The sequence below is a fragment of the Ochlerotatus camptorhynchus genome, unplaced genomic scaffold (genome assembly GCF_037179485.1).
Source record: "Ochlerotatus camptorhynchus isolate MF236.1 unplaced genomic scaffold, CSIRO-AGI_Acam_v1.1 ptg000258l, whole genome shotgun sequence".
Taxonomy (NCBI): Eukaryota; Metazoa; Arthropoda; class Insecta; order Diptera; family Culicidae; genus Ochlerotatus; species Ochlerotatus camptorhynchus.
The window spans coordinates 598994-620570 of NW_027040748.1; the positions used below are offsets into that span (position 1 = coordinate 598994).

The following is a 21577-nucleotide window of genomic DNA, read 5'->3' on the forward strand; positions in this document are numbered from 1 at the left end:
CTACGCGAAGTGTGTTCGAGATCGCGGTGATCCAGCCGGGGTTTTTTTTTTATCTAGTTCGTTTATTTGGAAGGCGAAATCACGATAGCTTAACGGAGCCGATAGTTCATTGTTCATTCATGTCAACAAAATTCACTTATTTCTATGTCCAGTAGGAGTTGGGCTGAATACTCGCGGCTTACCAGAGGTTAGTGGGGTACATTGTCGAAGTATATGATCAGGAGAGGAGCTTGGGGTGAGGTTTCATTGTCTCATCAGAGCGTTGTCGCCAGTATGACCGGTAGTGCGGTTCTAGATTTGTCTAGCATTCGACCGGCTATGGTGACCAGTGGGAGACGATGAGACTCATTGCGACTGGGGCACAAGACAAACAAAAACTAATAAATAGGGACAAAAGACGATGGAATTATATTCTTATTACACATTAGCAGAAACACATAAATCGACAGCATACACATCTCTGATAGGGACATAGAGATATGCGTATCTAGCGAGTAGTGGTTACTCATTACGCAAATGAAGTCATGACTTAAGCCTAAGCCTTTAAACCACAAAGAGCCCAGCCGGGGATTACGACAATACATTTTAGATAGAAGAAATGGCTCTAATATTGGCTTATGGATCTAAATATTGAGCCCATCGATAAAAATCTCATATTCTTCAATGTTTCTTAGAGAAAATACAAATGGATATTTTTGTAATGACCAGTGAACTAAAATGTTCCGAGCCATTTTTAAGTTTAATGCTAAAACGTTTGCTTACTGAAACATGTATATTCTTCAAAATACATTTCGTGTGTCAAACCAGTTGTCAAATACATTTAAAATACATCAGTATTCATCTTGAAATTATGAAACTGCATCAATTTAATAGACAAATATCCTTAAACTGAATAACTGCTTCAGTTTGCGAATTGTCAGTTCAAAGACATTTCAGTTTACGATTTTACACTTACGAACGAGAAGGGTAGCATACAGCATGAATTTTCATATGCTCATAGTTTTCCTACCCTTATATTTAAACGTGGATGCACCTCTGATCATAATGAAATATCTAACAAACAAACCTTGAAACGTACATAAAGAAACAAGAATAATCATTTCAATATTTAAAAACTGCATTTATTCTATCTCAATGAACTTCATAATGACGCTGCAGGTCCTCCAGTCGTTTGTACGACTTTGAGCAGAACTCACACTTATGGTTTCCTACTTTTTGGTGCGTGAGCATATGCTGCCGAAGTATGATTGATCTGGTGAAAGTTTTCGAACACTTCTCACACTTGTATGGCCTTTCTCCGGAATGCGTTCGCATGTGGATTTTCATGTATTTGAGATCCTAAAACAAAGACAGCTTTAACAAATATTTAAGATAGATAAATCAACTCATTCTCCTACCTTGAATATCTTACTACAATGCGGGCAAATGTAGCCCTCTTTGGTATGGCGTACTTTTCTGTGCTTTTCATAATGCGTCTGATTCCGGAATTCTTTCTTACAGATATCGCAAGTGTAAATCCGCAAATGAACTTTGAATGTTCGATTTTGTCGCTCAATTTCACATATTCGATAGTCGGAAGAATGTGTCATCTTGTGCTGATAGAGTTTCTTCTCACAGCCAAACGATTCGGAACAGATGGGACAATACATTTGCTGGGTTGTTGGTCGATCATTGTTTTCGGATATGAATGTATTGTCTTCTGTCGAATTAGTATATCTGCTTACATTCATGATAAACATTCAAATTTGAAACATTCTAAAAATATTAGTATATCCAAAAGTCTAAGAACTAAGCAAGTGCATTATTTTTAACTAACTAGAATGTAAACATTTGCTTGTCAAAATTATCCTTTCTTTCAAACACGCATACCGGTCTCACATGTTAAATGATTTCTTGCGTAAAACATTGCATTCAATGTTGAAAGCATTTTTTGAAATGGAATCGTAACGCAGTACCTAAAATATAATTAAGAAATCTGCGAAACTACAACATGGACGTACGATTTAAACAATTTACATTATTTATTTAGAGTAAAAATAAGTTGACTGTAATTTCTTCTTCGAATCTATCATTTATTAGTTGTTTGTCCGAAAAATTCCTCGAAATAAACAGTTTAACTCCATATAACACGCTAAAATGCTAGGAATGTTTAATATGAAATTTCTCAAAATCCTTGAGTTTGTTGTGATTAAACTGTATTATTATTTAGCTTTATTTAGGAGGCTTTCAGATTAAACTGTAGAAGTATTACACGAATCGATCATACTCGACCTTCTTAGATTTGCATGAAACTTTGCATGATTTTTTTTATGGGCAAACATTAATACTGTTGCTAAAATTAAACCGTTTTGGATCTTGAATTTGATTTCAAAATAGCGTCTGTGACATTTTTCATTAAACTGTACACACTAAAAATTTTTTAAAGGAGTCAGTATTTTTTTACTGGGTTTTTGAATTGCTGAAAAAGTCGGTAAAATTCAAATAACCTTCTCTTACACCTTCAATAATATAGGCAACACTTTTGAGTATTGACAATACGAGAATGTGGTATATAATATTGTCAATAATATTGATGCAAATATTGATAACGAAAACATTGACGCAGAATTAAAACAGTCACGTTTAAATGTTGTGTTTAAATATGTCCCCTCATTTTCTCCTTGACTACAGTATTGATGAACTAGCAAAAATATTGTGGAAAGCATTGATGTGAAAATATTGACAAAACTAAGTCATGCGGGGTACACTTTAGATATCATCATTGGTTTTAAACGATTTCAGTGAACAATATAACAACAAAGCAACTTCTTCAAAGAGTTGAAGGTATCTTCAAAAGGGTGGTTGATACAAACCGAAAAACTTCAGGATTTTTTTCTTTTCTTTTCTTTTAATTATAAGTTAAGCGAAAATCATGTAGTGTTTTTAAAATATTTATATTTACAAATTATTCCATTTCATTGCTTCTGTTGATACTCTAGACGAGAAGAGCACTTCTAATAATTACCTACTGTAGCTTATCCTATAGTGTCTTATGAAGAGCGTGTTGTTGTTTTTTTTTAAGATCAGTGTAGTCAGTCATACTTCTAGATCACTTTAGAACTAAAAATAAATCCGACTCAATGGATGCCTTCGATAGCCCCTTGCAGTGATTATTGTCCCATAACACCATAACCAGCGGAAAAGTTGAGATAAGAGGATAGAATTCTTCTGAACAAGAAGATAGAGAGAATAAACACGTCCCGAAACACGCCAGAAAGCGTACATATGAGCGCATTCAAATTTTATACCCGAATAAGCTCCAACTTGAATCTAAAATTTGCGCTTTAGCATTTACATAAGTTAAAATAAATAAATAAATAAAGTCGCAGTCCATTCAACACTCGTACCTACGCAACATCTCTCGTATGGGCGCAGCTATTTTGTTCAGCTCTACAGCTCAGGAGTTGGTCGCTTTCGGACGTACTTCGCGAAGTAATCTGGTCTCCAGCATTTGCAAGAACCAGGTATCAGGAACCAGTCGTAGTACAGACGAACTTGGAAGCATCCGATCTCATCGTGACCATCGCAATGCTGATCGCTCTTGCGGGAGGCATGATTACTGGTGTTCTCATACGAGCCACTATCGGTTCCGGTGGGAAGTCCCGCTCTCTTCTGCAGGTACTGCTGATACGCCTGGAAGTCCTGAATCGATGGTGCAGTGGTCGTTGGGGCAGAAGTTGTGTACTCTTCAGCATTTGGATAGAAAATTTCGGCAACAAGCAAGCTGACCCAGCGAGGAGACGACAGACAACCTCCATCGAGATAGTGGCAGCGAGCTTGAAGACAACGGGTCACTTCAACGGTTTGGGTAAAATATCCTTCGTATGGAATTTGGACGACGTATCTCCAAGAACCCTGATAGTTCTTAGCGAATACCGGAGTGGCATATTCTACCTTAGCCGGGCAAGGCGTTGGTGGACCTTCGTAGCGTGCTGGTGGTGGTGGTGGTGGTGGATAGCCAGCGTTAGGGATCTCTTCACGTCGCTCAGCGACCAGCTTACTGTTGAAGGGTTCACCCTGAATAGCACGATACAAGGCACAGAATACGCCACCACCATCGCAGAACTTCCTTGGAGTTCGGGGCTCTTCTTCATCTTTACGTTCTTCGGTCATGCGAATACCTTTACCCATTCGACGGCCAATTCTAAAAGATAAACTTTTCTAATAAAAGATGCCAACAACATTACTTATTCATCAAATATTACCCATTGTCATCAAACTGATCCACTGACTCATCTGGCATGATCTGAGTAACCTTGGGAAGCGTATCATCAGCCTTCAACACTGGTAAAGTTTTCGACAAAAACTTCAGTGTTTGGTTTCTGATGAGCTCACTGTAAGAAAAGTACGGTTAATTGATGACCAAGGGTTAGCTTTAGGAATTAACGACTTACAAAGGATAGGGCTCGCCCATGACGCTCTGACGCATTGGATTGCGTGGTATTTTGCCCTTATTTAGATCACCACAAAGATTATTGGCAGAGACGTATGGCTTAGGATTGGTAGCGTCCTTGCAGTCCATGTTGATATGGGTGTAAGGTGGCGAACGAACCTTCGGTGGAACGGCAGATGGTGATTCTATGAACGCATAGTAGCTGAAATTAATCCAGAAGATTGTCATTTTCCGTTCAAGTGATACCAAGAGTTTCTGAATATTACCCCTCAGGTGGCTCTTCCGAGTCGAGTAAATCATCGGCTCTAGTCAGCAACTGACATCCAAACAATAGCTGTAAAAAATAAAATATACAAACAATCATTTTCGATAACAATAAATGTATACAGCCGCGAATCATTAAAAGTAAAAAGACAAAACCCTGATCTGAATCTCACCCGCCACAATTAATGACATTAGTCCAGAAATTGAGACCAATACAAAACTTTCAACTTAACATTCCCAAGCCAGTGAAATTGAACTCCTCAAATGTTGTTCAAAATTTTCTACGATCTCTAAAGAGCATTGATAAGTTTCACCTTTTTTACATTAATGAGAAAAAACACTTTCCTCCAAACATGCAGACTAATTACAGCGTTTGAAAGTATTAAACTGATACATCTTTGATTCGAAAAAAAAACAAATTTCCTCCCATGAAAATCCACAAATAACCCATATGATCTAACACAGCACCGCGCGTGAGACGTGAAAACTCATTTCAACCGGCAATCTCTCGATACTATAATCGAACTACCCAAATCATTGGCTCTAATCTAAAGAAGCAGGTAAACCGATAGTGAAATGATCGCTAATCCATTACATGACCGTCCGATGATTTTGGCGTATAATTACCATGCGTGCCACAAGTGATGCCGACTCAGCGAAAATCTCACTCTCATTTTCATTTAATTCATGCCTCATCCATGATGACTCGTCAATCCACCGTCAACGATCCGGATGCGACGATCGAGCCTGCACAACATAGCGCAGATGATCAAGTCAAGCTATAGGCAAGGCCAGACGAGCCGCACTTTCATCTGAATTGAATGCTATTGTCCGGCCGGGCCATCTCGACCCGACACGCCAAGTCTTTGACCATCGAATCGAAAACGAATTCGACGCGTTCCGTGCGTGTTTTGTGGTCGCTGTTTTCGAGCAAGGTGTTGGAGCATAAAATTTCTCCCCCATTATGTTTCGTCTTTGGCTATTTAGGCTGACAGGCGGCATGGAATTTCATGGTACTGGTACACACCAGTGTTGAGCTTGATTTGTAGTAGTTTTTTTTTTTGAAATTTCTCTCTGACAATATGTTATTCTATTCGGAATCATGAAAATCTTTAACTTATGAATTTGTAATCATCAATTCAGAATCTTTATTGTTGAATGTTCATACAAAACTTGTTCAAATCCAAGATCTTAATGAAAAGGTTGATAGAATCCACCAATGGCCGTTGTCATGGCTGATTTGCGTTGTAAAATAAGTTAAGGAGTTAAGGTATAAAACGGACGTAGACAATTTTCTGTAACTTTTTCATTTTGCATTTTGTATTGTTTATTCAGGATATGTATAGATCATGATCGAACCAAAAATATGCATTGCTTAAATTAATGATCATCAAACGCATAACTTCAAAAGCAAGTATTCTAAAAAATACCAAATAATAAATTCAATATTCCAATCTGTGTTATACTTTGTTCTATGAAATTCATTTTTATTTTTAATAGGCGTGTATCATCTTTTAGAAGATCTGAATAAAACAAATATCTGGCTTGACACATTTGCATAATTGTGCCTGGTGTTCAAGTTATATCGTCATGAGTATAAAAATTGCATTTTAGAGCACATGTGATTTAAAACTGACATGCTATTTCAAACATATTGTTCATTTTTTTTCAATGTTGCTTATAAGTAGAGCTTAAAACTTGCCAAAGAAAGCATCAAGCTAAGTAGTCAAATCAAAAAGTTGGGACTGAAAGTGTGTGTCCGTTTTGTAACTGAACAGTCCTTATCCTTGCCCATAAAAAATTAAACTCCCATGTTTTGATACTCATTATTGTTCGGAATATTATTTACCATGTGTATAGTGATATATCACTGTGCGACAAATTGGAGCTTTTTGTTCTAGGGCAGAATTGTTATAACATATTTTATTATATGGTGGTCCCTTGCGTTATTCAGTTATTCAGAATTATTCAGTGCACCAAACAGTCAGGTTCAATTAGGGCTTTTCATATTTATAAATATATTCATATCTCATAGCCATCCACCTCATCATTCACTGGCTCGTGAAAGTCTGAATGATTGGGAAGTAAACAAGTCTCTGACAGCAGGGCAATCTGTCAGTAGCTAGGTCAGCACGTTTCTGAATCTACAATTTTTCAGTTCTGTGGTGACAGTCGTCCATACTTTATATACTTTACATACTTTTTTGGCTTTAGGTGCCATGACGAAACAATAAACCTGGATTAACAATAGAAAAGGGCCCATCAGCATTTGTAAACAAACCGTTCTAAAGCCCTTTCCTCACAAAGCGAAGGCCGCCCACGCAAACCAACGCCATCATCGGATTGGGGAAAGTTTCCCCTACACGATTATGGTATTAGTTTGTGTGGGCAGTGGGCGGCCTTCGCTTTATGAGGAATGGGCTTTAGAACAGTTTGTTTTACAAATTCTGGTGGGCCCTTTTCTATTGTTAATCCAGGTTTATTCTTCCGTCATGGTACCTAAAGCCAAAAAAATATGTTAACTATGGACGACTGTCACCACAAAATTAAAAAAAAAAAAACTGTTCCAATCGAGCAAAGCGGTTCGGTTGGAACAACTTACTTTTACTGTAGGTCTTTAATGGTACCCAATCCTTGTTTTGAAGGACTGAGCGCACATTTTCTATGGAAAAATGCCTCAATTGCATGCTGTGGGAGCAAAGACAAGCGTGTGAGTCGCCAGTTCGTGAGTGACTGAATGTTTTTGTTGGCTTTGGCTCTTTCATAAGGCTGTCCACGAGACAGTTGCAATCAGCTGACTTTTTTGTTTACCAAGAACTTTTGACAGATCAAAGTAGAACTGGCAGTTTATTCTCATACGAATTTTTGCTTTGTTTATGTTTAAATTCAGCTCCATAAACACCAGATCAGGGTTGCTTCCACTCACTTGCTTAAAAAAAATATTTTCTGAATTTTGGAATCATTAGATGTTATAATGATATTTTGTACTTGTTAGGTACAAGAAGAAGCTAAAAGACAAGTGTTTGACTCATAAAACCTGTCAATTTCGCTACCAGAGTGTTACAATCAGCGATTTTATGATTCGTGAGCGTTCACTCAGAGTGAGCGCTCGCGAGTCGTAAAATCGCTGATTATGACTATCTGAAACCGAATTTGACAGATTTCATATGGCAAACACTTGCCTTTAAACTTCTTCTTGTATCTAACAAGTCCAAAATATGATTATAACATCTAATGATTTCGAAATTCAGTAAATCATGTTTTTATAGCAAGTGAGTGGAAGCAAGCCTGCACCAGATCACTCACACACTCTAGAATTCTAGCTGTCAGTTCCACTGAGAAACGCAAGGGGCACGCAATACAATGAACCGGTACGTTGAAATTAAAATGCAATCAAAAGTACTTAAAGTAATTAATGCGTTTTGAAGTAGTACTGACGGTAATTAAAATTATCTATCCGTAATTAATGTAATTAAAAGTATTGAAAATGTAATTAATGTACTTTAATTACAAAATTTCAACTGTAATTAATGGAGTTAAAAGTAGTTAATGTTCTTCATTGTGTAATTAATGTAATTAAATCAGTAGTTAATGGAATTAATTTAATTACAGCCGTTGCCTGCGTTGGAGTTAAAGGTTATTTCGTGCCCCTAGGAGAAACGTCTCTTGGATCACCTTATTGCCTCGTCCTTTACCGTTTGGTACATACGGTCAGGATAGAGCAATGAATTGAATAGAGCAGTGCTTTCACACTCAACCTAAGCAGTCAATAATTTTTTGTTTGTTCATTAATTTATTTGATAAAGCTCAACCGAATTAACTTTACAGAGCCGAGGATTCTTGGTCACTATACAATACATCTTAAAACTATAGTCAAAACGTACAACACAATAAACACTTTATCACAGACAAACAGACATAACACTCACAAGTTGTTCATCGAACTAGCATTTAACGGTCAATTTAAAAGTATCGTAGTTGGTAGTACCGCCACCTGTGGCGCGCATAGTCAATTGCCTTGCGTTTGACGTTTACACACTACTGCCATCTGTTCAGCGTACTACCCACCACAGTGTATTCAACAGATGGCGGTAATGTTTTAGCGACGATGTTTTACAGTGATAAATATTCAATGTGTTATGTCTGTTTGTCTGTGACTTTATCTTCCGCTATCCAAAAAGCCTCCTCCATCAGAACTGGAACCGCTTCCAGTGGTTTACTTGTATGGCAACTATGTCATCGTGGGGCAAAGCGCTTCCATTGCAGTAATGGACGCAAAACGTGGTCAACACTCACACACTCATCACGAAACGGTTGATTTCCAAAGTCGACGACGCATCGACCGAAAGAACTGCTGATGAAGAACAATGAGGAGGACCACACAATGGTTGCTGCCGGGAAAACAGACGATCGCGTGGCACACATCGAGAGTGGCCTGATTTTGTCGACAGCCGAGTGAACACTCAGTCAATAATTGTACGCTCTATTGTGCAAGGACTATTTATAACAAATGACTCAAGGAATATTTGTCTAGAACATTTAAAAACGCTATCTCGCACACATTATTTCGGTGATATTTTCAAGTACGTCTTAAGATGTCTTAAGTACGCGGAGTACCTCCATTCTGCAAGCTCATTGGTCTCATACATCCTTGTAGAGCGGTACAGCCATAGAGGTAACTCTAAGACCAGAAGGTTCCGAAATAACGAGCTCAACTTTTTGACTCAGCTCTGGTACTATCTTCGGTCCCAAGCTAATCGATTCACCCCTCGAAACATAGGAAAATCCACTAACCCCTCATTTTATCTGTCAAACTTTCATAGCGAATCAAAACAAACATAGTGTAGTACTGGAATTTATACTAGAATGGGGTACGTTAGTCGATTTGCTTGGAACCAATAGGCTAGTCAAGTAGTGAGCCAATTTAAAATCTTTAGTTTCGTATTGATTGTTGGTGCAGCCTTATAAAGAGAGCGGTATCTAAAAACGTTACGTGTTAGGGAAAAATAATATTCTAGACTTTAACTCAAGAGTCCATTAAGAATGTCAAATATAGTCAAAATTGTCTGTCCCAGAAAGTCAAGCTGTCAGTATATATAATAATGCATGTGGCTTGTGGGTTGTTAATTTAAGAAGACCAAGGCCATAGACAAGGCAGACAATGAACCATTCCGGAAGACCTTTGAGTAGTCGGGCGGACCCTCAAGTAATGCTAGCTAAGCAGAACTCTTCAGCAAATCCAATGGAATTTGGCGACAAAATCAAACGAATCGATGGGTTATCCTTTAAGAAGAGTAGAGAAAGTCATATAATAACATGAAGGGCTTATCCGAAGAACTATGAAAAAACTTATATCATTGTAAAAATAATAATATTATTCTGAAGTACTACTAGACTAAAGACCATGTACATAAGATTATGTAAGCCACTCTAAAGCCATTCTAGAGGAAGAAAAGATAATCAGATTTAGCTCAAACTTGTGTAAATCTGTCAAATATGCTGCTGGAGCTAACCACAAGAAATCATATAAATCCATCCTCATAAATTCTTCTTTGTCCATAAGAATCGTCATCGGAAGCTAGCCTTAAGTCCTTATAAGATCAATAAACATACCCCAGATTGAACCCGAACGAATAATTCTTGCAGAATTCCAGGAACTGAATCCTAATTTTTAAAGGCTAATCTAATCGATCTTCATTTTTTACAACGCATCAAGCTCACCGTTCGGACCAGCCCTCTGGAATCCCGATGATACAGCCTCAAAGTCATACGAAGACCTTAAACCAAATTCGGATCAGGATACAGAAGTTCATCGGAACTTCAATATCCTAGATTTGACTTCTATCTGCAATCTCTCAAATAAAAGCCTAAAGAACTTTAATCCATCTATTCAATCAGATTAGACCATTTTACAGAACTAACTAGATTCACAAGCACTGATTTTCAACTCAAGAAGCTCACAGGATTAAAAGGCATTGTGACCTTCAAGATAAGTTCAGAAGACTTGTGATGGTAGATCTACAGGGTTTAAAAAATAATATCCGGATTACATATAAGAAAGAATAAAGAACTTTGTGGCCAAATACAGAGTACTTTGTGGGTGGATAGAGATCATCTAATTCTCATTCCTGAGATGCTTGAAAAATCTATAGCTTGTGAATAAACGGAGGACTAGTGTTTTTCTTAACTTGTTCAATTTTCTTCTGAACCTTTCACGTTGTGCACAAAGTGTTGATTTAAACTTATATCAAAAGAAAGGTGCCACTCTTGCTTCTGGACTACGGAGGTGCTGATATTATTGTAGAATTTTTATGCGAAAAAGTGAGAGATCAATAGACTTCACGCACAGCTAAACTTGAGAGAGTGGTAGAGAAAGTGCTTCTTAGTCACGAATACAAAGCAACCGCACATCGACTGAAAGAGAAGGAATAATACTCACAAGTGAACTTCACTTCTCAATTTGCCTCCTATTTGGGCACTAAGTAAAGAGAAACAGTGTTGGTATAATTTTCTTTTTATCACTCGACACCCTGTCATATAATACATGGGCAACAAACAATGCGTTCCTTCTTATACTCTGATAGAAGTAAGTAAAATGACCAGGCATGGCAAATCATTTACATTAATTCCGTTAAATGATGTATGAAACTTTTGTAGGTTTTGATATTAACTACAACCTTTGCCGATAACTCAAATCTGTACCTCTTATGCATGACGAACTAGAGTGGACAGAACTTGTTAATATTTTTCAGTGAATTTAATTTACATTCATTGAAAAACATAGGTAAGTTCTGTTCACCCCGGTTCATCATGCATAAGATATACAGATTTGAGTTATTGAAAAAGGTTGGAATTCTGTTAATGAAATAGGTTAGAGGTAAATAAATGTAAATAAATACACGAAATGATTTGCCATGCCTGAAAATGACACTTATTTATAAAATTGGGTAGATGTACCAGTCATGGCTATATGTTCGTATAATGGAGTATTCCAGTTATGGCCTATAGAATCCCCATAGATAGGAACCCATAAATAAGTGCAAAAGCAGACGAAAGAACAGAACAGTCATTGATACAAAAATTAATCAAGTGGAATTAAATGGAAGATAACGATTTTTGCTGTTTTATTTAAAGCATGCCGCCAACAACCCAATTTCATTTCTTCGTTATGATGGCTACCAAGCCTTTGGGAATTTTCATAATTAGATATTTGTATCAATTTTTCTCCTTTAGTTTACTTAAATCTTTGGTTTTTTTAGTTAGATAGGTTCCGATTCTATACATTGTAGTTTCATTTGTATACCTGTGATCTTGACATTTTTACCTAGGGGATGAGTACTTCAGAGGGTTAGGTTTTGATAGGTTCTTTAGAGGGAATGAGACTGATGAAGGCTGCACATTGTAGTCAAAATACGTATCTTTCATGGATACCAAAATTAATTAAGTGGAATTAAATGGAAGATAACCTTTTTTTCTGTTTTATTTTACTTTCAAAGTAGATCCTCATAACTGATGAGGTCGTTCCAAAAAATGTTTAGGACATTGAGCATACATCATAGGACATCCAGAGAAAGGCTACGAAGTTTGGAAAAGTCCTTCCAGAGCTACGCCAAGGGTATGCCATAATAAGTATTACAGCGATTTTTTTTGTGATGCGCAACACAAACTTCCATTCCTTTGTATTTATCCTTTAATAAACACATAATTGCTTGAAGAATTCCCCTACCATAAGCATCTGACAATAATCCGGGTGTTATATAAAATCGGAATAAAGGACAAAACATCTAAGAAAATCCCATTTATTCCCAAGAATTCCGAGAAGAATACCAAGGGTACGGACTTTCAGGGATAGTTACAACATTTTTTTTTCCTGAAAAATTAAATAACACAAAATATTATAAAGTATTTCTGAAAAGCAATTTTTGAAAATCTATGGGAATATTCCTAGATAATCAGTGTTCACTCGGCTGTCGACAAAAGCAGACCACTCTCGATGTGTGCTCCGCGATCGTCTGTTTTCTCGGCAGCAACCACTGTGTGGTCCTCCTCATTGTTCTTCATCAGCAGTTCTTTCGGTCGATGCGTCGTCGACTTTGGAAAGCAACCGTTTCGTGATGAGTGTGTGAGTGCTGACCACGTTTTGCGTCCATTGCTGCAATGGACGCGCTCTGACCCTCGTTGGCGTACAACAATTTGCCATACAATGAAACTACTGGAAGCGGCTCCAGTTCTGATGGAGGAGGCTTTTTGGATAGCGGAAGATAAAGTGTTTATTGTGTTGTACCTTTTGACTATATTTTTAAGATGTATTGTATAGTGACCAAGAATCCTCGGCTCTGTAAAGTTAATTCGGTTGAGCCTTACCAAATAAATTAATAAACAAAAAAAAAAAAAAAAAAATTCCTAGATAATTATGCGTGGAATAAAAGGGGTATTTTGAAAATAATTTCAAGAGTGATAGGGGAAATGTCTCTAATGTTGGCCTATGGATCTAACATTGGGCCCATCGCTAAAAATCTGCTCTTTATCAATTTTATCTAGATGAACGCGTTATTGGGACGTTACGAATGGATATTTTTGGTTGCTATTGGAAATTTAGTCGATTGCTAAATTTATGTATGGGTTCAAATTAGGGACACTTAGGCTGTCATTACCTGCATTTCCCTTATATGTACATACATACAGCCATTCCATAGCAAAACGATATAGTGGTTCTTAGAATTTCGTAAAAATTGTGAAAAAGTGCAGTGCAGGAGGCTTATAGCGCACAGCTCAAACTTTTTATGTGCTGTGGGCGTGCGTCCAAATGACCACTGCCGACCGTGCGGTATCATTAAGAAGCTGAAATCTGTCAAAGTGAATGCAAACTTTATCATTCGCACCCATAAAACGTTAATAAGAAACCAAAGCTTGCACTTAAAGGCACCGCTCGGACTCCGGTAGCACTAAAACTGAAACGTGCGTGTCAGTGATGAGGCCTTTCCACAACAAATGGGGCTGGTTATTCAGACAAACCCGAGCAAGAGAAAATAACTAATGAATACCTACTTCTGACCAGATACCGAAATTTGACATTGACCAGCATGAGATAAAATACCAAAGAATAATACCAAAAAATACATGCAATAGGGTAGAGCGCTACTTCGTCGTAATCGCCCATTTCCGTACTAACGATCAGACAAGATCAATAATATCAATGATTTCACCGTGCACAAATCAATAATAGGTTTGTTCCGATGCGTTAATTCATTCTATGTTTATCCGTAGGACGAAGAAAATCTAATGGCGTTTCAATGCGTTAGGACGGAATTGAAACTCGTAGAACGAATTTAGAATCAAGAAGCAGTATTAAATTTTTAACCATATTTAAAAACTCTAACTCTTTATCAAATCCAACGGTACGTATGGAAAGGTGAATAAATTTAGAAGTCATCATTGACAGAAATATTCCTTTTTTACGTTCAGACAAGAGAGGTTGTGCTTAATAGGACGGAAATTAGATCAAAACCCCTACTTTGTAAATAACAAAAATTGATATTTGGACACCAAAAGAATACCTGTGTGGAATTGTTTTGGTATTGCATTATCATAATTTGGTATTGAAATGGTATTGTGGGAACATTTTTTTTTTGGTATTATTGTTTAGTATTTTACCTCATGCATGTATTATTGTTTGGTATTTTACCTCATGTTTAGGCTCATGCATACCAATTTAAGGTATCGAGGTATTCGTTCCTGCTCGGGAAGGGAGAGAGATTTGAACTTGACTAAGCTAAGTGGGAGGTTATGTACTATATCTGAAATATACAAATATCAAGAATTCATGCGAGCGTACAATTTGTATTGCCGTAAATGTATTCTTGAATACCAATACGAAATGAAGCAATTGATTCTTACTTCAAAGACAAAATGTAATGGAAAACATAATGAAAAGTTTCAGAATCGATCTCGTTCTCAACTTGAAACTCAATTTATGGGAAAATATTCCTAGCGCAAATCAAAACAAATGATCCCAAAATTATGATAAAAGTTGCTGGGTGCTTTACAAAGTGGACTTAACAAATACATTTGCGAATGAAATCCCAGTGCATCGAATGATAAGCAGACAAAAATTAAAGAATTGATTCAATATGTACTGGCATTTGTCACAACTTTAAAGTCTCATTCATCGAAAATGGTAATTAACCACATCTTTCACTTAAATGGTCACAATTTGAAATAGAACAGCGTCTCACGCCTTGTTCAAAATGGAACATTAATCAACTTGCATGTACATCGGGTTTTTCTTCACAAAAAGTTAGTTTGGGTGCGTACATTCCTAAATCGGTTGGTTTTAAAATATTCCATCTGAAGAAATTTGATTTATTCAGTTATATTATAATGTTCTATACAAAAAAAACCTCAATATGTAAAAATACACCAAACATTTTCACTAATAGATTATTTTAAAAGTAACCGATTTTTGAATTTAAGCATTTAAACAAACCACTGGTGAAGACAATTCCGATGTAGGGGTAGGGGATAGTCGGTAAAAACGGACACAATAAAACTGACAAGGTAACTTGAGATGTTGTAGAGCAGCGGCCATTGAGACATGCTGAGGTTGAACAGAAGATTGTGTGAAAAATTTAAATTTTAATAAAAATTCATATTCAAATTTTCTGATATTTTTTTTTGTGCAACAATTAGACCACTTTAAATTTTTCTTACGTTTAACCAAGATAGAGATGATTTCTTGCGTCCAGATTCTTTATTGTTTATGAAAATCAAAAGATTATTATTCATAGCAAACTTGTTCTGTGTTACCTTTCCCTACTGTAAGCCAAAAACTGAGAGAGATGGAGAAAGAGCATAATTTGCATACACTTTCCATGCCATCTACTTTCTCATCATAATTACCAGATCATCACCTTTATAATCAATGCTTTTGACAATCTAATTAAAATGAAACAAATTACTTAATGCACCTGCCGGTGATAACTACTAGTACTAGAGAGTTGCCACCATGACACGGATCTAATTCAACCAGGTCCTGTGTGTTCTACATATTGGCAATCAGTGAAGACAGCTTTCCAGCTATACATAGCATCGAGATGAAACCAGTTATCATCACACGGCACGAGTTGATCTAGTTTGTACGGTAAAAGAAAAAGCATGCAACCGGCTGAAATGTAGTGCACCACCACGCATCTAGGCCTATTCCATGCACCCGTTCAATATCTGATTACACTGTCGGAAATCCGCATGCACACACCGGTCAGTCAATTTGCAATAATTTACGATATCATGATGAACATGGCTGGATGATCGGCAGACGAAAACTCGCAGAAATCACGATGTGAGCATTTAATACTGCTGACCTATTTTATTCCAATTTCAGTGTATAGTTTCTTTCTTTTCCTCATCATTGATTCCTTTTTTTCCTTCCCGCCAGAGTTGATATAAAACCATTCAAAAGTAATCGGAAGGCATTGCCCATTTATCTCATTGCAAGGTACCAACGCGTACGTTAGCTCAATGTGCTACTCTAGCGATAGGAGCAATTCCCCTCAAAACCTTAATTTTTTATGCTTAATTTGCTTTGCTAATACATATATCCGTATTTGCACTGCCACGATGCGGCGCATCTGCGCGAGGAAGTGAAAACCGTCCAACCACCATGAAAAAAGTTCAAACGAGTTCAACAGCAATCAAATGGTCAGTTACTTTTCGTGAGATGGATCTTCACGGAGAGTTAAATTCCGTTTTTTAAATTTCTCTCCCCTATCATCCGCTTGCGGATGTATACCAACACTTTTATGCAGCGATTTGTTTTGTACCGGTACTTTGGGTTTCTTATGGCAGGTTGAAATTATACACCAATTGGTATCAAAATTTGCTTCACATTTACAATACACACAGATGCACTGGCAGGGCGGGTTGTGCAAGCGATACATAGGTATTCAGTGAGTTTGTAGTATTAATTAAGTTGACTGAGCTCATCCACGTTGGGCAAAGGTTTATTGTTAATCAAAATCCAAAGCCTTTCAGAAACTAAAAATCGACATTGGATTTGTTAAAAGTGTCCAATCAATTTTATTGCAATGCCACATAGTATTGCCACAATAATTATCGTAAACAAAGATAAAGAAGTTTAAAGTATTTACGCCAAATTTTCTCACTATGAGATTTGACAAGTTATATATGACAGTTCTAGTCTTTTAACTGGGCCAGGCCCATAGCAAACAACAACAACACATACGTATTTTGCGATTGTATTGCATATCTTACAGCTGTTGCTTACACCACCTGTTGCTTGTGTGATTTGTGAGGGTATGAGTTAAAGAAAAAGCAACAGGAAAATGGCCGCTTAACACCCTCGTGGTATTGTCGAACATAATTTCGGGTATTTACAGTTTACACAACAAAATTTTTTGTTTTTTGTTTTTGTTAAGCTGTGCGTTGCAGAAACCTGAATTTATCCACCTATGGTGAGATCTGACGCTTCTTACTAAATCAAATTTTATGCAACTTCCCAGGTGTGGTATCCAGGTGTTAGCCAATGTAGTCCTGGGTTCCATGACCAGCAATGAGTTTAGAGTACTGATGTAATTTTAAGTGTCGCATTAGGGCCCATGCATTAATTATGTCACGCTAAATCGAGGAAAAATTTACCCCCTCTCCCTTATCGTCACGTTTTTCCTATACCTAATGCATTGCTTGTCACAAAATCTTAGACCCCCCTCCCCCATTAGAACGTGACATAATATATGCGTCAACCCTTATGGGTTTTCGCTCTTGTTTGAAACTGACCACTCCATTAGGGGACCTCGAGGATCCGGATGTGACCAATGTAGTCCATTTCGAATTCTGATGTAATTTGATGCTTCGCATGATGTGTTTTGGTCTGACTCGAAACATAGTATGTGGCCCGAAACATAGTGGATGCTGCCAATGTTGTCCTGGGAGTAGCCAAGTTCAGGGGATAACTGCCCCTCTCCCACTAACTCAGCAACAATTTAATTTTGCAGGTTCAAGATTCTTGCAAAATTAAAGCTTCAAGTCCTATTTTTCTAAGTCTCATAATTAATTTGCATAATTTGCAGAAAGGCTCGAAGGCCATTATACCGAACGATACTTTGCTGTTTTTGTCATGAGACCCAAATATTGTATCACGATGATTGGCCGATTTTTTTTTATGAATCCTTGAATTTATAAAAATGAGTTCCGAGAAAATTATGTTGACTCATTGAATTTTTCAAGACTTGGATTTTATATGTACATAATTCGAGAAATGTTTGCGCCACCAAAATCTTTAAGGTATTGGATTTAGAAGAATTCCAGCTTCAGAATATTGTAAATTTTCTTAGAATTAGATATTTTTTTCAATAGTTCTGCACTTCGAAGAATTTTCATAAGAATTTTGAAAAGAATTCCTAATGAATATTAAGGAGAATAGACAAAAAATTCAAGGGATAATTCCAAGAGAATATGAAAAAAAACTGTTCTAGGAACAGAACTTCTGGTGAATTATCAAAAGAATTTCAACATAGTTCTGAAGCGAACTCTATGAGAATTGTGAGGAGAAATTCAAGTGATTTCTATAGAAATCGGCAATCTGAAGATAATTCTTTTTTGTCGTGCATAACACAATCTTCAACATCTTTTTCTCTGCCTATGTATATCCTTTTCCTTGGCGGCAGTAGTAGCAGTATCAAATTAGTATAAATTACAATATATATACAGTTGCTTGACGAATTGCACTACTGTAAGTGGGGGTGACAATGCGCCAAAAAATCTAAAAAAATCGTTCCCTACCTTACAGCATTCACATTTTAGCAAGGAAAACAATTTTAAGCATGTGAATATATTCTTCAATGATATATTTACGACTGTCATGGAACTGGTTGATTGAAATTGATACATCATTTTACCAATGTTAAACCCTAGGGGCACGCAATAACCTTTAACTCCAACGCAGGCAACGGCTGTAATTAAATTAATTCCATTAACTACTGCTTTAATTACACAAATTTCACAATGTAGAACATTAACTATTTTTAACTCCATTAATTACAGATGAAATTTCGTAATTAAAGTACATAAATTACATTTTCAATACTTTTAATTACATTAATTACTGATAGATAATTTTAATTACCGTCAGTACTACTTCATAATGCATTAATTACTTTAAGTACTTTTGATTTCATTTTAACTTCAACGCACTGGTTCTTTATATTGCTTGCCCCTCGGTAAAACCTTATGGGGAGTGAAAATGGGCCAAAACATACATTTGGTTTGGAGTACACTTGGTTATGATCCAAATGTACTTAATATGTATAGCTAAAGATCACGTGTATCCCTCGTCTATGCACACAAATCTATGTTTAAACAGTGTGTGTGTTTAAAAACGTGCTTCTATTGATGACACTTATCTTTACAAATATGTTTAAATAAAACAACTGGTTAATGTTATCTGCACTTTACACCAGGAGTTCAAGAAACATATTCTAGTCATCATTGTCTGTATATTCAATATATTTGCATCAATAAACATTTTTTTAAATGTTGACCCAATGTCACTCTGTCTTACGGTATCATAAGCAACTGACACTGGCAAAGGAATCCTTAGAAGAATTCCAAGGGAAGAGAATTTCGTGGATGGTTAAAATATAAGATCAATTCCAAGAATTTTTCAAATGATTTTTGAATAGCTATTATAAAGAAATGTGGGATTTTGAAAAGTTTAAACTTTAAAAAGTGATTACCAGAAATTTCATAGATCGTGTCAAAGGAAATTTCAAAGGAATTCGGAACAATAGTAAGGAAAAACTAAGGGGTATTTTACAGACAACGTGATTCCGAAGAGTTTGCCATCAGAATATCCCATGATTTTTCAAATGGTTTATTTGTTAGGCTCAAATGTCCAAAAGGACTCCACGGATTAAAATCATTAAAATATTAGAAGGATTAAAATCATTAAAATATTAGAAGGGTCATAGTTTATGAGAAAAATCATGAAAATCAGCGGCTTCTGTTTCTCAGCAGCGCTTGTTCCTTCTCCACTGTTCTTCTCAGCGTCCGGGGAAGTCAAATCCATCACCACCACCGCTTCTTCCAGGACCTCAATCGCTTCTTTGTTTGGCGATGCACGTCCAGTCACTACACCAATGTATGTACGTACTGGTCTCTTCCTCATTCCGTTGTTGGTTTTCTTCTTCCGTTCGTTGTTGTACTGGCTGCTTTCGATCCTTCCGCCGCTCATCCGTGCCCATCTCGGCAAAAATCTAAGCGTGTAGGTCGTAAACTCTCACGTTTTGAATGGTGCCCCTGCAGGCGTACCTCGACTGATTTTCCTTCGGCATAATGGAACATTAATTGTTCACGGTTGTGTAGCCAACAATAAAGGATCGAATCCTCTGATTTGAACTTGATGACCATAGATTTTTCCTCCGCTATACCGTATGTAGGGATCATCTGAGTGGGACCCGCATCCAGCGATTTCACAAAATTCTCAATTTCTGCCATTGATGGTTTCGACGAGCCATATGGGAAGCTGAATCTTATCTTCAGTGTTATTTACACCGACTTCTCCACTAGTTATTTGCTTCTAACGAAACAACGGCTAAAGAGAATGAACTTCAAACAATGTGCGAGCACAGCAACAATGAAAAACAAACTATCACGTGACCAGCACCGGAAAAAAAAACACACCGCTGCTTGTGTCGACAGCTAAGAGTGAACTTGATAATGATAATTATACAGATAAATCAAAATTATGAAGACAAACTGTATTGAATTTTTGTGATAATTCTTGTTAATATCAACATAAATGTAAAATCAAGAGTTTTCATTTATTTTTCTATTTATTCTCACTGCTGATCCTGACCTCCGTTTGCTTGTTCTTCTTTTATGTTCTCTTAAGTATCCGAGGTCATCACGTCGATTATCATCACTGTTTTATCGAGTACCTCAATCGCTTCCGCTGTAGAACCTCCGGCTACCACACCTGCGTACGAAGTAGTATCGAAACTGCTCCAATCTTCGCCCTGGTCGCGCTTTTCTTCGTTCTGCTTTCGTTCTTCGTCCATTATTTGCTTCTCTGGTTTCTTCCGAGCCTTCCGCTTGGGGTAAGAATTCATCCTGTGCCACTCCATCTTACATAGAAAACAAACGTTTTTGTTTCCATGATAAATAACATCCCGCCTCCGATTAAGGAAATGCACACAGCAAAAAATAAATTTTGATATCACATCAAAGTAGATGCACTTCAATCGTGTCTAAAATATGGTGTAATATTACTTGTCAAAAAGGACAAAATTATCATTAATACAGTGCACGAACTGACACTACGCTGCTTTTACTGCATTTGTTTATTTTGGTGGCCATAAAAATTACATGAGATTTTCGACATGATTGAAGTGCATCCTCTTGGATGTAATATTAAAATTTATTTTTCGCTGTGCAGCGATGTGGGAGTTTCTTTTTTCATATCCATTTATACATCACATGTACACTGGTCGACACACAACTCTGCTGTGAATTTCTCCCGGATTTCCGTATTTCCCCAGCACCAACGCAAGATCTCTGTCAGGAACTTCAGGTGGCAGATCATACACCCGCACACAGGAATGGATCGTTCTCTTGGGACTTTTGTATTCCTTTTGAATATAGAATGCCTTCGTTGAATCGAATGTAGCGGATTTAATATGTCGAGGCAGTAATTGATCGCTTTTTTTCGTGCTATTTCATTACTTTTAATTATAGAATGCTAACGTAAAATCCAGTTGAGTTTTTAGTTAACCCATCATGTTAAAATAGATAGTTTAGTGTGTTTTCACTGAAGGTGCACTCGGGAACGCTCTCAAGTGCACCTTCAGTGGAAACACATTGTGGCTC

At 37.0% G+C, this 21577-nt stretch overlaps 2 protein-coding genes across 2 annotated transcripts in view; both read right to left on the reverse strand.

Annotated features, from left to right (window-relative positions):
• Nucleotides 1–1099: 1099 nt before the first annotated feature.
• LOC135705131 (zinc finger protein 736-like) lies at nucleotides 1100–1797 on the reverse strand. Its single transcript, XM_065226701.1, has 2 exons — nucleotides 1398–1797; nucleotides 1100–1338 (listed from the first exon to the last, which is right to left on the reverse strand). The coding sequence occupies exons 1-2, from the start codon at nucleotides 1737–1739 to the stop codon at nucleotides 1132–1134; spliced, it is 549 nt and encodes a 182-aa protein (XP_065082773.1). The 5' UTR covers nucleotides 1740–1797; the 3' UTR covers nucleotides 1100–1131.
• Nucleotides 1798–2919: 1122 nt separating this feature from the next.
• The window catches only part of spz6 (Spaetzle domain-containing protein 6), a 29184-nt gene continuing 10526 nt past the window's right edge, over nucleotides 2920–21577 (reverse strand). The window contains exons 2-5 of the mRNA XM_065226732.1: nucleotides 4699–4766; nucleotides 4434–4634; nucleotides 4245–4373; nucleotides 2920–4183 (exon numbers count right to left, since the gene is read on the reverse strand). Coding sequence (XP_065082804.1) covers nucleotides 3430–4183; nucleotides 4245–4373; nucleotides 4434–4634; nucleotides 4699–4766 — 1152 coding nt within the window. The 3' untranslated portion in view covers nucleotides 2920–3429. The remainder of the gene's footprint in view (nucleotides 4184–4244; nucleotides 4374–4433; nucleotides 4635–4698; nucleotides 4767–21577) is intronic.

Coding starts and splice junctions, on each gene's coding strand:
- LOC135705131 (XM_065226701.1), bottom strand. CDS start 1,739: ATGTTTATCATGAATGTAAGCAGATATACTAATTCGACAGAAGACAAT. Junction 1,339..1,397: donor ATTGTAGTAAGATATTCAAG/GTAGGAGAATGA, acceptor TCTTTGTTTTAG/GATCTCAAATACATGAAAAT.